The sequence below is a fragment of the Orycteropus afer genome, unplaced genomic scaffold (assembly GCF_000298275.1).
Source record: "Orycteropus afer afer isolate SDZICR_OR568_19922 unplaced genomic scaffold, OryAfe1.0 scaffold00190, whole genome shotgun sequence".
NCBI lineage: Eukaryota > Metazoa > Chordata > Mammalia > Tubulidentata > Orycteropodidae > Orycteropus > Orycteropus afer.
In genome coordinates this window covers 2,718,403-2,737,409 of record NW_006921777.1, presented here as the reverse complement: position 1 = coordinate 2,737,409, position 19,007 = coordinate 2,718,403, and the positions used below count along the sequence as shown (strand labels likewise).

The 19,007-nt window shown below is 35.5% G+C and overlaps 1 protein-coding gene across 1 annotated transcript in view; it reads left to right on the top strand.

Annotated features, from left to right (window-relative positions):
* Positions 1-19,007, top strand: part of NAV3 (neuron navigator 3) — a 552,011-nt gene that overhangs the window by 155,761 nt on the left and 377,243 nt on the right. The window contains exons 2-3 of the mRNA XM_007947567.1: positions 2,339-2,456; positions 3,087-3,139. Coding sequence (XP_007945758.1) covers positions 2,339-2,456; positions 3,087-3,139 — 171 coding nt within the window. The remainder of the gene's footprint in view (positions 1-2,338; positions 2,457-3,086; positions 3,140-19,007) is intronic.

Below are 19,007 nucleotides of genomic sequence, written 5' to 3'. Positions count from 1 at the left end.
GTAATATATCAGTCAGTGTTTCACTTCTATTCATAAGGTTTTAAGTGGCCAGTTTTTTTTCAGAAGTGACAGCCTCATTCTTCCCAGTCTGTCTTAGTTTGGAAGCTCTGCTGAAACCTGTCAACCATGGGTGACTCTGCTGGTATTTGAAATACTAGTTTTATAGCTTCCTGCCTCACAGCAACATACAAGCCAGTGCAGTACAACAAACTGAAAGACAAATGGTGGTATATAGTACTGAACCCTGTATATACTATGTTTTTTTTCTTACATGTACATACCTATGACAAAGTTTTATTTATAAATTAGGCACAGTAAGAGATGAGCAGAAATAACTAAAAATAAAATAGAACAATTATTGAGTAAAAAGGATTAAAAACAACAACAACAACAACAAAAAAAAAACACTGCCATCTACTCAAATCAGACTCATAGCAACCCTACAGACCACAGTAGAACTGCCAGGTATGGTATCTAAGGCTATAGATCTTTACAAAAGAAGATTGCCTCATCTTTCTCCCAAGGAAAGGGTGCAGGTACTAACCACTGACCTTTTGGTTAGCAGCTGAATGCTTTAACCACTGTCCCAACAGAGCTTCTCAAATAAGGGTTACCTGAACTCAAGCACTGTGCTATCCTGATAGTTGGTCTGATAACTGAGACAGCTACTAATTGACTCACCATTGGTTAACATTTACAGTGTGGATACACTAGACAATGGGATGAAACACATGTAAGGCATGATGGATGGATCATGATCTTGTGAGGTTTCGTCACACTACTCAGAACAGTACACAGTTTAAAACTGATGAATTGTACATTTCTGGAATTTTCCATTTAATATTTTCAGACTGCAGTTGACCATGAGTAACTGAAGCTGCGGAAAGTGAAACTGCAAATAAGGGAAACTATTTATTTCCCACTCATTTTCACTTCTCCACTATCATTTCTGAGCTCTGGTGGCTCAGTAGTTAAGCACTTTTCTGCTAAATGGAAAAGTTGGCTTTTGAAATCCACCATTTTCTCAATAGGAGAAGGATGTGGCAGTCTGCTTTCAGAAGGATTGCAGCCTTGGAAATCTTATTGGACTGTTCCATTCTGCTCCAAAGGTTTGCTATGAGTTGCAGTTGACTCAGTGGCAATGAGGCTTACTATCATTTGCAATTTTTTCTTCTTTTACATAAGAATATATATCTTCTATATATCATAGTCCGTGTGCAAAAAAATTACTAATCTATTCATATAAATCACTGGAAAAACTGAAAGGTTTTGACACATTCATTTCCTTTACAATAGCACTTTATGTTAGTAATCCAGTTGCCATAGTTTCTGACTCATGGTGACCCCTGGTGTCTGATAATATTTGAAAAAAATTAGTAACATTTTGTGCTTAAGAAAATTTTGAGCAGTTTCATATTTTCTTTATATTGTAATATGTTCAGGAGTTCTGGTGGTGCAGTGGTTAAAGCATTCGGCTGCTAATGAAAAGGTCAGCAGTTGGAACCTACCAGCTAGTCCATGGGAGAAAGCTGAGGCAGTGTGCTTCTGTAAAGATTTACAGCCTTGAAAACTCTATGGGGCAGTTCTACTCTGTCATATAGGGTCACTATGAGTCAGAATCAACTTGATGGCAGTGAGTGGTTTGCTTTAGGTATAATCTGTTGATTGTTGAAGAACCATCTACTCTAGGCCAAATTGCCAGCCTAGTGATTTACAGTCTACTCTTCAATTGCATATTGTAATTTCTTTGTAATAACTGCATTTGCTACCTCTATTCTTTCATACGAACACATTTCAAATGGCTTAAATTGGAGATGACAGTCCAAATAAAATATCCTAGACAGGAAGGCATTTACAATTATTTCATTAAATTATGCCAAAATATTGTCATGTATGATATCTCATCTGACAAATTCAATAAAGACTTCTCAAAGAAACAGATTTTTACAATAAAATTCCTGTGTAGATCAGTCCAGGTGGATTTCTTCAATAAGAACAAGCAGAATTATTGTCAAAGTGATAGAACTAAGGGCAAGTGAGAGAGAACCCAAATTGATTGGCAACAGTAGTCATCCAGGAAGGGAGTTTTTGCTTTGTCATAAGTGACTGGCCCCTTATTTTGAAAGAGAGTGAATCATCTTCCCTTGAAACAAGAGATAAGTGGAAGAAAGAGCAGTTTAAAAATTATTTTACAACTATTTCCTTTGGAGCAATGACTTCTTAAACAGGAATGTGATCCAGAATAGCTTCCCTTTGAATCCAACATTTGTCTTCAGCATTTTTATTGTCTCTCTTTTCCATCATCTCATCTCACTTCTTCCCTCCCTCTGCTCAACAGATTTACACTGACTGGGCCAACCACTACCTAGCAAAATCGGGCCACAAGCGGCTGATCAAGGATTTGCAACAAGACATTACAGATGGAGTCCTGCTAGCAGAAATCATCCAGATCATTGGTAAGACCTTCCCTCTGAGAGAAAGCCTGCAAGGTCCTCCCCACTCTCCCTTTTTTGAAATACAATTTAAGTTGAATGCATACTGACTTGGTCCATGTGTCTCTGAGATCAGTGTAGCTCTCTTTCTCTCTCCTGATTTAATTTAAAAAATGTTTACATGAGGCTGTTTGAATAAGGCAGTTTGACTATATTTTTAAATGGCTAAAATTGTATCTTTACATACAATGAATTGTCAGAAATAAATGCTTCATTGAACCATATGTCTCCCATGTGTGCATTTCCTTAGCTGGAGCAGCTCATACATGCCGAGATTCCTTGAAACTGTATCCTGATCCAGCAGGGACAATTGTGAAAGGGTTCATGTCAGCAGTCATTTGGCACAGGCTAAAGAATTAGCAGCAACTTCCTTCTCACTCACTTTTTTTTTTCCCCCTGATCTGTGCATATGGAATTGGCGGCTGCTAATAAGTTTGTTCTCTTGTACACAGCTTAGGAGACAGAGAAAATGTAGGAGCAGCATTTTGCTTGGTGATTTTTTTTTTAAGTCTTTTTTTTTCCCCCTGTATTTTACTTTATTGTATAAGCATGTTGTTCTTTTTTTCTCTCTTTTATTTTATTTCTTGGCTTTAGCAAATGAAAAAGTTGAAGATATCAATGGATGTCCTAGGAGTCAGTCTCAGATGGTAAGAATCATATTTATTCTCAATAAATAATGCTTATCTTCACTTCCAGAATTAACTGCATTTGTAAATGAAGTAGGCATGTTTTTTTTGCATGTCTTTATAATTATTTCAGACACTGTTGGATCATATATATTTTTATGAGTATATTTTATGCACAAGGATAGTATCAGTACAGCTGAATAAGTGTGACTCCTGTATAACATACATCCAGGAGTTTCCCCAGATTTTTGACTTGCTTTGTTTTGAGATTCTGAGTAATTTAATTTACCTCTAGTCTTGATGGCAAAAAGTTCCATTTTTTTTTAGGTAAAGCTTTTTTGTCTGAACAAATGGTTTGCAGAACAGAACTTGCCATGTGTATTTAAAAAATATATAAATAATATTTTTGGTTCATAAAAAGTCTAGTGTAAACACACGGACTCTTCAACACTTTTGGAAATAACTCTGGACGTTTTCTAACCAATGACTGACTGTGAGATATGATTCTTAGTTTCTTCCAGAAAGCTGTTGATCTGGAAGTCTGTCTCCACCACTCCCCCCAGCTCTGTCTTATCTTTGCCAACTAATAAAGCTTAAAGGTTTTACCTTTTGTAATAAAAGTTTATAATAAAAGCTTCATAATATAATTATAGATTAATAAACTTCTGGGATAAAAATAAAAACTTACTCCTTGCTTAATTAATAGCTACAACTTAATTTTGTAGGACAGCCTGAAATACAAAGGGACTTAGTTGAAGGTACATCAAACACATAGCAGGAATAATAGCCCAAATCCACAAGATAAGTCTTCTCCAAAAACTCTTTTAAGCTCAGAATAAGCATTTTAAATGATCTTAATGAGGTCTTAATTTTTAGAAAATGAAATAAACTGAAAAACAATTATGAACATTTTTGGCATGATGATCTGCTTTGCTTAATGTCAGAAACTTGAAATCCAAAGTAATAAACGGAATTTATATTCAAAGAGTGATTAACTAGTACATGGTTTATTATTATTATTTTGTATTTTAATAGGCACTCCAACGTCTTATTCCAATGTCATGAACTCTGTGTTGTGAAAAAGTCTTTATAAAGATTCACTATAAAGTACTTCAGTATAGAGGAAATGTCTTGATCTAATCACACTATGTGCAAATGTGCCTCCATGGACATTACTAATGGATGTCTTCCATACAATTAGAATACATGAAGGCTCTTCTACATAATGCCTTTGTGATGTTGAGAAGGACATATAACCTACCTGGGCCTAACTTTCTCATCTGTAAGATGAACCACAATTAGGATGTGATATGTTTGTATAAAATGTTGTTTATTAACTAAACTGATATGCAAATGAGAATAATATGCTTTACATTTTATAATGAACATATTCGTGAATATAACAGCTGTTGAAAAACTTTAGGGCTTTTTATTAAAAAAACCTATAATCCCTTAAAATCATGTACTAATTTTCTTTGAACCCATCACTGTAGGTTTTGCTTTTATTGTTTCAACCATAGGAGGTGTTTGGTACTATAAAACATCTTAGTCTAGGAATGCTAGTATACTTTGCTATCATTTCAATTTGCTTCTGATTACAGAGATAAATAGGCAAGCTTGTACTTGATGATAGAAAACAAAATCAAAACGCTGCAAGGCTTATACCTTTGGATAGAAATCCATTCATTAGATATTTGTCTGAAACATATGTACCTACAAACCAACAAAAAATAAAACTCACTGCCATCTAGTTGATTTGACTTGTAGTGTACCTACAGATTCTACAAATCTAGAACTGCTAACCAGAAGGCTAGCAGTTCAAACCCACCAGCTACTCCTTGGAAGGAAGGTTATGCAATCTGCTTCCATAGTGATTATTGTTATATGCCATCAAGTCGAACCTGACTCATAGTGACCCCTCCCTGGGTTTCCAAGACAGTATCACTATGGAAGTATATTGCCCAACCTTCCGTCTGAGGAGTGGCTGGTAGGTTTGAACCACCAGCCTTCTGGTTAGCAGTGAAGTGCCTTAGGCACTACGCTACCCCTAAGGAGGAGTTGCTATAAATCAGATCTGACTCGACATCAGTGAATTTGGTTTTTTGGTTACTCCTTATTAGCTCCAAAATATCATGCAACAGATAGGATGCATGTTATGCTGATTCTTCTGCTTTTGATAAAAAATAGAATACATCATGAGAAAAGCAAAAGTTATGAAAAAAGATAATTTTCTAGCCAAAAATATATTAGTTGGTATCCATTGAATTTTGAGTAAGAATGACTTGGAACCTGGTTTTTCTGATGTGGTTGAATTTTGAACCTGAAATTGGGCACACCCTCAGTATGTTGATTCAGAATTATACATATGAAATAAATTTAACATTCTTGGTTGGATCCTTTTTGCCTTTGTTCTTATGAATTGGCATTGGTAATTGGCATTGGCATTGAAATTGGCATTCATTTATTAATGAATAAAAGTTCCAGACTTTAACTGAAACAAGAAAGTAGAGGAAAGAGAATTATGGTAGCATGATTAGGCTTATGAATTTCATGTATCTATTCCAAACAGGATGTTGTCTGATTTATTATTGCATAACAAGTGAGTGATGCTGTGTTAGTAACAGGGTGCTGTCTTGCTCATAGAACAACTTTGACCACATAGTTCTGTGTACCTGATCTTTAGTGAAGTTTGGTTGCTGTTTGTGTTTAATAAAATGAGGTAAGATAAAAATTGGTCTACTACTATTGGTCATAAATTGAAAGGATTTAAATTTAAAACTAGATACCTTTATTGTATTGTTTTAAGAATTTATGAATAAGTTCTTGTTTGATGGTATGAATTTACAGTACCTAACACCCATTGTCACTGAGTTGATTCTAACTCATAGAAACCCTATAGGCCAGAGTAGAACTGCCCCATAGGGTTTCCAAGGCTGTAAATCTTCACAGGAGCAGACTGCCACATCATTCTCCCACAGAGCAGCTGTTGGGTTTGAATCATCAGCCCTTTGGGTTAGCAGCCCAACATTTAACCACCATGCCACCAGTGATTCCTGATTCTACAATAAACTGATGAATTCCCAGAAGAGCCTGGTAATTCATATTTAATCAATATTTATTGAGTGCCTAAAGTTCTAGACATAGGGAACTTGAATGAACTACACTTCAGAAGTAAAAGGATAAATATAGAAATAAATAACACTATGAGTATTAGATACTGTGACAGTTATGTTTGTGTGTCAACTTGGCTGGGCCTGGTTGAGTGGCTGGGCAGCTGGTGGTAGTATTCCCCATGATGAGACTGGCAATCAACTCCATGGTGGGATCTACCACAAGCAGCTGAGTATCTGCTTTGGGTATGTGGTTTGCTCCCTGTATATAAGAAGCAGCTTTGGGAATGGTCTTTAGCCTATGGCACACTTGGACCCTGCATGTAGCTGTGTTGTTTGCTCAGTAGCCTGCTATGCTCTGCTGACCTTGGGGCTTATAATGGACTTAAGTTAATGGCCTGCCATGTGGTTTGGTAACATTGGGACTGTGCCTTTTCATTCATCAACCTTGGGCTTCTCAGCCTCAGCAGCCAGCACCTGTCTGAGTGAAGAAACACCTCTAGCTCCTGGTCTGGTGCCAGGACCAGGAGGCAGAGCTGGACCCCAAGGTTGAGGGGTTTTCACATAGCCCCTAGATCCTGGGACTTGAACTTGAACTTAAAGCCTCCAAATTGTAAGAAAAAACTCCTGTTTGTTAAGGCAATCCCATTTGTGGTATATTTCTTGTCAGAGTGGCACTAGGTAACCAGAACAGATACTAACTGCTGTTGAGTCAGATCCGACTTATAGAGACCCCTCCTTGAGTTTCCAAGGCCATATCACTATGGAAGTAGATTGCCCAACCTTCCTTCCAAGGAGTGTTAGTTAGGCAAGTACAAAAGGACTGAGGAAAGAGTGAGATTTGTGTTCCAGAAGCAAGATAGAAGCCCACTGTGGATGGAGCACAATGAGGAATATTTGGAGGAGAATATAGAAGCCTGTTCATATACACCCAAGCTAAGGAGTTTGCATATAATTGGAGCCTCTGGAAGACTTTTAAAGTGGGGCTGTGAAATAATCTGATATTAGAAAAGATCATGCCAGATGCTTCCTGAGGATTATAGGATAGTAAATTTTGGTCTCCAATTTGGTGTGAAGATAAGGAACATAGAAACCATTCAACCAAAGAAACCAAACCCACTGCTGTTGAGTTGATTCCATTCATAGCAACCCACATTGGATTTCCAAGGCTGTAAATCTTTATGGAAGTAGATTGCCTCATCTTCCTCCTGTGGAGCAGTGGGTGGGTTTGATCTGCTGACCTTCTGGTTGCAACCAAACTCTTTACCCACTATGCCATGAGAGCTCCTTAGAAACCATTAGAGGGTCCTATATTTTGTTGTGAGTGAGCAAGTGGTTACCATTGAACGAAATGGTTATTATAAAGAGAGAAAACAAACTGAAAGGTTAAATGGGAATGATGAAAAATCATATTTTGACATACAGAGTTTATTACATCTATTAGAACATCAAGAAGTCTCTGGTTGGTGTAAACAGTTAAGTTTTCAATTACTAGTCAAAAAAGTTAATGATCTGAATCCACCCAGAGGCACCTCAGAAGACAGTCCTGGCAATCTGCTTCTGAAAGGTCTCAAGACTGATAACCTTATGGTACAGTTCTACTGTGCAACATGAGGTCACTGTGAGTCAAAATCAACTCAACAGCAACTAACAACATTGGAACATCATATTGGATGGACAAGTGTTTTTGAATACAGACACAAAAGAAAGGTGTGAGTTAGAAAATACCTAGTATATAGGAAGTAGTTGAAACAATGGGTAATGATGAAATCTCAAAAGAGGTCTGTATAAAGTCATAGAACACAAAACCTGAGGTTCTGACAGTATGTTATTAATATTTATGCAATGGACAAAAATGTAGATGTCAGAAGAGGGAAAGAGTGGTGAAAGAATGAGAGCAACTTTGAGGGAGTGAATCACAGATTTAGATGTGTAATCTTTGGGGTAGATACGATAGTTGAAGCTGTGGTACTTGATCTAATACAGTACGGCAGGGCAAAGTATGGAAGCTGTAAGATGCTACATAGTCATTTGTACGCTAGTTGGTGTACGGCAGTTAGAATGCTCTGGTAATTAACTAGGCATTGGAGACTTTTATGTGAACATTTTCTATAAAATTATAGTATGATAAAGGGGTAAATGAGAGGTTGAGATCTCCAATGAGTTTTGAATAATATTTCTAGAAGTTTCCTGTTGAAGAGAAGAAGAAGAAAAATACATACTTTGAGAGGAAGGGAGAGTTGAGAGGAATTCTTGCAAGGAGGAGAAATAAACAAAGATGAGAAAGTTGAGGGAGAAAAGAGGATCTAAGGGAATGAGGAAATAATTGATGAACCAAGTCTTGAATGAGGTTGTTGCTGTTATGTGCCTTCGAATCGGACCCGACTCATAGCAACCCCTCCTTAGGTTTCCAAGGCGGTATCACTACAGAAGTAGATTGCTCAACCTTTCTTCCTCCTGAATGAGGTAGCAGAAAAGAAATTTGAAGTCCCTGTGAAAGACATAATCTTGGAAAAGGATGGGAATATATTTTCCTTTGTGTCATGTTACAAAGTGATATGCTCAATTGGAGATGTGGCTATTTAGAAATGGAGATAGATATTGAAGGAATTAAAATCAATATGATAGCTTCAGATTTTAGATAATACTAATGTTCTATTTTCCATAATATATATATATATATACACACACACACACATATTTAAGGCAGCAATTACTGAATCACATGGAAAATAGGTAAAATTTGAGTGTCTCTTTTCAAGACTTTATTAACAATAGTATTAAGAATTTTTGATTTGTGTTTATTTTAAACTTCAAAGTCGTGGCTATGTTTCATTAATAAAATTGACACACAACTCATCCTGAAAAACAAAAACTAAGTTTGTAGGAGCTTATTAAACACTATATTTAACTTTATCCAAAGATGAAGTTACTAATACAGATGGCACCTGTTGAGTAATTTCTAGGTGGGTGGTATCAGCATTCAAAATATATGCTGCATGCCACAACTTTGGTGAGCTTACACAAGGAAACAAATTAGTAAACTATAAATACCAGGAATTTCCAGAATGCCCAGCAGATTAAATATAGCAGGAAAATGCCCAACATTTATTTGAAATACAGAGGCACAAGTGCAAGGATCTTAGACAAAAAAATGTAAGACATTTCGTTGATTTGAAAAGAAATCTTGATTTAAAAATAGACCATTACATTTAAGATCATCACAAATGCATATAGGGATTAAGTAATTTGATATGTGAAATAGCTTGAAACCAAGAATTCTATTATATGACATAGCTAAATATTTGGCAAGTGTGGTTCACAGCTTGCCCTTTCTCTTTCAGCCCCTCCCTCTACCTCAGCCTAGCAGCTTAACTGCTTTTCAGCCACAACCTTCAATCTCATTTTCTATCATACCATAGACATTGTTGTTTAAAATTTTTCTCATATGAGGATTTTTGGAATGGTCGTATCTCTTACTCTTTTTTTGTTCTTAGAAGATGGAAAATTAGATATCAGTCTTTTTGCCGATCTGATTGGTAGCACAGTGCCTAAGGCATTTGACTGCTAACCAGAAGATTGGCATTTCAAACCCACTAGCCACTCCGTAGAAGGAAGACTGGGCAATCTACTATTCCATAAAGATTTACTGCTCGGAAACCCAGTGGGGGTTGCTATGAGTAGGAATCTACTGGAGGGCAGTGTTTTGCTGTTGTTGTTGTTGTTGTTTAATTCCATATCTCATGGGGTTGTGGCTGTTACTTTTATGGATTTTATAGACATCTTCATTCCACTTATATAGTTTATAAATATGTGGAAATAGAAATTATTCTTACCAATAAAAGGTACTCCTTTTATCAGTATTCTGTCCCCTGAAGTTCTAGTTCTTTCAGTCACTTCTTGTAATTGTTCTTCTTTTAAAGGAATTTTTTAGGTAAGTTGAGAAGACAAGGCTTCTAACTAAATAGGGAAGAGATAAAATTTTGGGATGCTGTTAAAGGTTTAATAAAATCTTATAAATGGCACACTGCAGGAGTCTAGCTCTGTGACTCAGAGGAGTGGAATATTGCTAATTTAGTCCCTCCAGATGATTTCCCCCCCTGCCATTTTAGAAACTGTTTATCTTCTAGAAGGGCTAGAAAAAGATAGCTTAATGAAGGCAGATGCGTTGATACAAATATAAGTCTGATCTCTATAAAAACATTAAACAAAAACCTCTACTTTGTCATTTTCTTAATGATTTCATTATTTTCATGTACACTCAAACTTTGAGAGAATATGCATAAACTACCAATATTAGAAAACTTTTATTTAAGGTAGTAGAATATCAACCTGATGATTTTTAAGACTGAGTTCATCTGCAGAAGTTACTCTGGATGCTTAGTGATTCTTCAAATGAAGAATTTAAAATATGGAGGCATTGGGAGGAGATGTAGTAGGTTCAAAGGGCAGTGGTCACTGGAATTCTAATTCTGACTGTGTGACTCAAGGGGGGAAAAAGTCTATAAATGCTCAGCACTTCTGTTCATTTTGACAATGAGGGAACTGGGAGTGATGAGTTCTAAAATCCATTGGAACTCCAATTTACTAGACTGATTCAATGAAACAGCAAAGATCATGGTTTCTGTTCAATGTTTTCTCTTAGAAATATATTTGGGTTTTCAATTTTCATAGGCTTAAAAAGCTATTTTCATAGTATGATGAGTAAGTATTTCCTAAAATGTACTAAATCTAATTTACAAAGAAAAACAACAGACTAGGAACTAATTTTTTTTTATGGAAATTACCTGGTCTACCATTCAGAAATTGAATAAATGTTAAAAATACAGGAATATTTAGTTGCATTAATTTTAAATTACAGATTAGGTAGTTTAAATTTTCCTCTTATATTTGTTATCAGTATTTAAATTAGTTTTATATTATTAGCATGATAAATAGACATTGGAATAAAGTAATTTGTTTTAGTTTAGATTTTTGAGTCTACATACATTGTTTTGTTTGTTTTTGCTTTCTTTTTTGAGAGAAGTTATAAGGCATTTTTTTTAAAGAGAAACTTGGAAGCTTTATATTTGTACATATACTCAGTAGAAAATGTAGTTACCATCTCTACTTGTTTGAATATTGACCACTTTCTTAAACATTTAGTATACTCTTTATTCAATATATTTTACATAAAATTCTATAAGTTATTTCTCACTGATAAGCAATTATACTATATAAACATAAAATACAACTGTACTTAGTATTAAAAAATATTTCTAACAATCCTTTCATAATTTGAGTTTTTTTTTAAATCTTTCAGTTATCTATTTTTTTAAGGAACTTATTGCTGTATTTTTTCCCATATACCCACAGACACTGAAATTTAATCGACCTTGTCACAGTAATCAGTAGTAAAATACATAACAGGAGAACAATTTAAAAACAATAGTTTGGAAAACAAACTAATAAAGAGATGAGACTCTTTTAAATATGAACTCTCATACTCTTAGTTTAAAAAACCTGTGATGGTTAAATAATTATATAAAAAAATCATCACTGCAAGAGGAAAAGAGGAAGTAATATAGGGGGAATCTTTGCTCACTTGACTGCAATCTAATCACTTGAAAAGCTTAACTTTGACCAGATGCATTATTAAAAATTCAGTGAATGTGCCCAAGCTAGTTGCTTCATGGATTTTTATTTAAGTGATTTCAATTGTCAATTCAGTTAAACTGATTTGTATGTATAGACATAAACCAAAACCAAACTTCTTGAAGGAAGACTGGGCAGTCTTCCTTCTCCATAGAGGTACAGCCTCAGAAACCCAAGGAGGGGTCAAACTCATGGCATGTCTAGTGAATCTTTGAAACATCATACTTTCCACCTGATTTGTATTAGCTGAGTTTCAAAAATAACAGAAATATAAAATTTTCAAAAATAACAGAAATATAAAAATGATGAGAGGTCAGCAGTATTGTCAGTACTTATGGATTTTATTTATTTATTGAATGCCAACAGTATATCCAGTGATACATAGATACATAGATAAATGCTAGACTCGAATTATCCATTTAGTTATCACAACAAACTTGCAAGGGCACTGGGACTCATTCTACATTTCCTTATTAAAAGAACAGTTGCCATCTAGTCGACTCTGAGTCATGGTGACCCATCTGTGTCACATTAGAACTGTGCTCCATAGAGTTTTCAGTGGCTCATTTTTCAGAAGTAAATCTTTCATCTGAGGCACTTCTGAGTAGACTCAAACTTTCAATCTTTCCTTTGTTAACCATTGGCCCCATTTAGGGACTCCACTATTTTCCCATAAGTGGAGTAATCAGGATTTGTATTCCTGTCTATTTGACCCTGAAGTTTAGACTATATTTCTCTTAAACTTATTAATGAATAAGTTTAACAAACTAAGGCCTGCAGTCCAGGTCTTTATTTCATTTTTATTTTATTTTGTCTTATATTTTAGAGCAAAGGACTTTATTAATCATAGTACAGCAAGCAGCAGCATGAATGTTATTTCCCTCCAGTCTCCTCCTTCCTGCCTATTTCATTTTGTTTTGTTTGTATATAAATTTAAGCATTCTTTTTTCCTGCTATGTTTCTTCCACCTATGGCAGAAAACTCGATTCTGATGAGATTGGGAGCAGGATGAGCATAAGATAGATAATTATTTATAGAGTTTATGTTGAAATCAGACATTTGGCAAATAATTGTTATATGTAACTTGAACCTTAGATATAAACAAATATTATTTAAACTTAGAGAAGGTTTATAACTTTATCATAAATCAGTAACATATCATAGCTTTATTTTTTTTTCCTGGAATAAACTGAAAAGCAAGAATTTTTAAAAGGCCATAAAGTATATCCTCAGGCCAATTAATACTGATGCAATTTTCTCTATTTCTGTAGTTATAACACTTTATACTGACAATTATAGTTTATAATGAAGGTTTAATATACATCTGTAATTGAAAACAAATATTAAAATGTTTATTATTACAAAGTCAGTGAAAATGGAATAGCAAAATTTTAAACAGAAAAGAACATTTATGTGATTAAATTTCATAAATGCTTCCATATTTATATCTATACATTTGTTTATACAAACAACACACACACACACACACATATACACACTCTGGTAGCATAGCGCCTAAGGCATTTGGCTGCTAACCAGAAGGCTGGTGGTTCAAACCCCCAGCCACTCCTCGGAAGGAAGGTTGGGCAATCTACTTCTGTAGAGATACCACCTGGGAAGCCCAAGGAAGGGTCGCTATGAGTCGGATCCATGGCTAAGTGCTCAGCTGCTAACCAAAAGGTGAGTAGTTCGAGCCTACCAGCTGATCCATTGGGAGAAAAGATTTGCAATCTGCTCCCTTAAAGATTATAGCCTAGGAAACCCCACGGGGCAGTTCTATTCTGTCCAATAGGGTCACTATGAGTCAGAATTGACTCTCCAGTATACAACAACAACATGTATGTGTGTGTGTATATCTATTCATCTATATCTATAGTTCTTTTATATTAACAGTCATCATTATCCTTATGTCTGTTATTTGAGCACTTATTTGTACCAAGCATGGAGCTGAGCTCTTTGTACACTCTATTAATTTCCCCTTATATTGATGTAGACACTGTTTTCATTCTCATTTTACAGATGAGAAAGTTGAGACTTGAGAGTAAAATATTGATCTCATGTTTTCAAGTTTTTATAATGTATAAATTGTAATCCCAGAATACAAACTCAGTTATATTTGACTGCAGAACATTAATTGCTATAATATAATGCTTAATAAGTAAAGTTAACCCTTGTATAGAATATAATCCCTACCCCTCTCCTACCCCTTAATGGAAACAGATTTTATAGATGGAGGGGAAAAAAAAATGCAAAGCTTAGCATTGCAGTGACAAGGGCCACCTAATTAAAGTGTACTTTTTGGCTGCCTTCCCCCACTCCCAACAACAGCAACCTTAACAAATGAAAACCCCAAGGTCAAGGCCAGGAAATCTACATGCTCACAAGAATACTGGTTCACCCTATGCTTGCTAAATTTTTCATATCTCTCTTACTGAATATATCATTTTATTAGTTTCCTATGGCTTCTGTGACAAATTTGTACAAAGCTGGTAGCTTAGAATCACAGACATGTATTATTTCACAATCCTGTAATCCAGGAGTCCAAAATCAGTATCACTGGGCTGAAATCTAGAGGCCCACTCCCTTTAAAAGCTCAAGGGGAGAATCCATCCTTTGCCTCTTCCAGGTCTGATGGCTTGTGCTGGCTCACTCCAGCTCTGCCTCCATGGTCACGTCTCCTACTTTCTTCTTCCTATCCAGAATATGCTTTCCTATCGGGGAATCTCCTAGTTTTAGTTGCTATTTTTGTTTCCAGTTTCGTTAAACAGTATTTACCAAATCATCAAGTCGTGGTTCCTTTTTGATTGACAGTTCTTCCACTTGTATTTTACTGTAAGTATCAAGATGAAACTAGGCCACACTTTGAACATTTTGCTTGGAAATGTTTAACATTCATATTTCTACCAATGGTCTCTTCAAGGGAGTCTCAGCTTTTTATATCATTCTTCTCAAGATTCTTTCAAGCCTTGAACCATTTCCTTATTCTAATGTCATGTTTAAATGTTTAGGTAATCATTATAGCAGCACTCCACTTCTAGGTACTAAAACTTGTATTAGTTTCCTATGGTCACTGTAACAAATTACCAAAAATTTGGTGACTTCAGACAACACAAGTATATTCCATTTCAGTTCTAGAAAGCAAAAGTCTTAAATCCGTATCACCGGGCTAAAACCAAGAAGGCTGCACACTCTCTCGAGGCTTCTAGGGTCCATTCCTTGCCTTTCCAATTTCTGTTGTCTGCCACCATTCCTTCACTTCCAGCTGCATCAATCATTCTGTCTGTTACCCTGCCACATTCAGAAGGTTCATTGGACATTTGGAAAGGAATTTGGAAGTGTTTAAACTTTGCAAATATGTGTGGGATACTTGGAATTTGGATACTATTTCTGACTTTACTTTTATACTATACAATTATATCCTTTCATTCAACTACATATTTACTGAGCACCTATTTTATGTCAGGTGCTATGTTCTAGCCATGTATCAATTATGTAAAGAGTTTTAGTCAGAGCAGGGTAATGGTTCAGAATATCTAAGTGACAGTGACAGGCAGTGTCATGTGGCAGAAAAAACAGGTATATGGAAGACTGACAGGACTGAGTTTGAATTCTGCCTCTGCTGTTTATTAATTGCCTAAATTTATAAAAAATATGCTGTCTCTCTGAGATTCTACTGAGTGGGGAAAAAAATAATGCTAACTTCACCAGGGTTTGTAGTAAAGCTAAAAAGAGTTTTCATTTGAAGTAAATGGTATAATTTTTAAAACTCTGTACAAACTCCCTTTCAATGATAGGTTGTTGGTTGATGAAGGAGAAACTCAAGAAGGAGTTTCTGAACAATTTTCCTGCTTCCATTCTTGACATAGTACAGAGTTCTCAAGCTGCACGGTGTATACCTGGTGTATTATAAAGTTAGTGGCTACAGCGGGAATCTTACTATGAAAATGATAAAAAAAAATGTGTATATAGAATTAAAAAAATGAGAATGCATTATAGAGAGTATGAGTAAAAATTGTTTTTTAAAACTATTTATTGTCTATCAATAGTCTCTATGTACTATGTGGTCACAGGACCTCTGGTAGCATAGTGCCTAAGGCACTTGACTGCTAACCAGAAGGCTGGTGGTTCAAACACACCAGCCATTCCTTGGAAGGAAGGTTGGGCAATTTACTTTCGTAGTGATACTGCCTCGGAAACCCAAGGAGGGGTCACTGTGAGTCGGGTCTGACTCGATGGCACATAATAACAACAACAATGTGGTCATAGAAAATATATTTCTTAAACACAACACCAACTCTTTCTTTCCTTTCCTTAAATCACACATTAGCTCTCTGAGCTTTAAAAAGAGGCCCAGACTTGTAGTGTGACATGGAGGATGTTCCTCACCTAACCTGTGTTTATCTCTGTAGCTTTGCTTGCCGCCACGTCCTGTCTCCAGACTAAAGGATTCTTGCTCCTGGAGCCCACTTTACCTGATCTTTCCTCCTACAAAAGTTCTTCAAACCAATTTTAAGGTTACCAGCCTTTGTAGTGGCACATTTTTCTCATTGGTAAACAAGGAAGTTATAGAGAACACTTGGATTTTGGCGCTCATCCTCCTCGGGAACTGTGAATGCCTTGCAGGTTCATAACCTGTGATGTTAACCACGGCCAGTTCACAAGTGCTCTTTCCTATGATTCGCATCACACCAAATCCCTTAGATGGCTAACATCCTAATCTTTCAGGGATCAGCTCAGTATTTCCTTTAAATAGCTAAATATAGGAGTTGAGAACAAGATCTGATTTTGACATTTTCTCTATATAGTTTATTTAATTATTAAGCAACACTTTTGGAATTGTAAAATGGTAAAATAATCATAATTCAAAAGAAAATATCTCTGTGCTAATGCTAAATAAATGTACCCTAGTTTCTCCTTTCCTCGTCCCTTGACCTCTGATCTGGAATTGGCTGTTCAATATGCTTCTCTGGGAGTCTGTGCATCTCCATTAATAATATTGATCACATTATATTGGAATTCTCTATCCTTTAAAACTTTTTTCTTCTTTTTTAAAGTATGGGTCATGTCACAGTGAACAAATATTCATTGGATGTAAATGAATCAAAGAAACCTCTTAAATATTTTAACCAAAACAAAAATGCAACATTTTACTTTAATTCCTTTAGACAAATTTGTTGTTGTTGTTGTTGTTATATGCCGTCAAGTCGGCCCCGACTCATAGAGACCCCTCCTTGGGTTTCCGAGGCAGTATCACTATGGAAGTAGGATAGCCCAACCTTCCTTCCAAGGAGTGGCTGGTGGGTTTGAACCGCCAGCCTTCTGGTTAGCAGTCTCTAGTTCTCATTAATTTTTTTTGGTTAAATTACATATAATGATTTGAACTCTGTGATAAGATGGGGGTTTGTTCAAACTGAGGTATCTTTATTTATTTACTTATTTAATTTATATTATGGTATCAGGAATACAAGCAAAAAAAAATAAGTAAAATTATTCAGAAAGAGCACAAGTCATAAAGGAAGGATCTTCCATTTAGTATCTATAAAATAAAAAGTGATTTATATTCTTCTAGACATTCTCTCAGGAGCTCTGGTGGTGTAGTGATTAAGGCATTTGGCTACTAACCAAAAGGGTAGATGGTTTGAACCCACCAACCACACCACACAAGAAAGATGAGACAGTCTGCTTCCATAAAGATTTGCAGCCTTGGAAACCCAATGGTTAACCCGGTATGAGTCAGCATCAACTTGATGGCAGTGAGTTTGAGTGTCTGAGACATTCTCTATACATGATTCACAACATTATCTAATATTTCAGACATGTCCTAACCAGGTAGCATTTCTCCTATAGGGAGGACTCAGTCTTTGAAGTATTATGCCTGCCACCTGGTTTACAATTATTTTATCTCACAACAGTTTTAGAATCCAGTGGCAGAGCCTTTTCAGTCCTAGCCAGTGCAGATCTTCTCTGTGAGCATAATCACAGAAAGTGAGGACTGGCATGATTTATTCTCAGCCATCTTTATGAGGTGTTTTGCTTTTGGTTGCTCTGATTGGCGTGCCACACTCCTCTTTCCTGTGGGTGTCTGGCCTTATAAAAATCTGACTTAGCCTTCTAGTCTAAATGACACTTCTCTGTTAAGCTCTCCTCAGGTTTGTAGAGAAAACCAATAACTTAATTCTCTTTGCTGACATACAGGATTGTTTATAATCCTTTTTTGGAATTTATCATATTATGCATTACATTATGGTGACTTATGAATTGTTTCTGTCTCTTCAGCTATTTTACAAGCTCACAAAGGCAAAGGCCTTATAACTCATTTTTATATCCCTTCAGTATCTAGGAGAGCTCTGTGCCCATAACAATCCATCAGTACTCACTGAATGAATCACACAATGTTAAATGTTTACATCATGGTTTAAATTTAATCACAAACTAAGAGGTTGGTATTAATCATGTATAGATATTTAGTACCTAAATGTAATTTCCACTTAAAATCTAATAATAAAAGAGAAAGAAACATGTGAATATACAAGGTATAACTTGTTAGTACCATGAAAGATACCTCTAGTTACAAATTCCAAACAAGTTTTAGCAGTTCTTCTGTGAAAAATATAACAGGCTGCCTGTTATAAAATATGCAGCTTATAGTGTATGAGATCAATAAAGAACTTTTCTAATTAAAAACATTACATTACTTTTAGACTAGTTAATTCAACACTGAAATGAATAAATGAAGTATTTCCAAAAATACACTACCGTGTTTGATTTGTTGAGAAAAGTCATTGACCTAAGGTTTAAAAATATTTGAACTCAAAAACACATTCATCATTGTCTTGAGGTTTCACAAACACAAATAATGAAAGCCCTTCCTTCCCTCGTTTAAAATCCAGTTTGTGATTTAGTAATTAGACATGCTCATATTTTGCAAGTTCATAAGGGTCAAGGTAATGTACAACTATGAAATTAGACAAGCAAAGACATTTCTGTTTTGAAAAGTGGGCTTTCATTTTTTATGCAAGTAGTTGAAAATATTTGGAATATATTAATGCTCTTTAGTAAATATGAGGACTGTTGCTATACCTCTTAGCAAAGTACCAGGCACAATATAAGCTTAATAAATATTCAGTGGTTGAATAAATGAATAG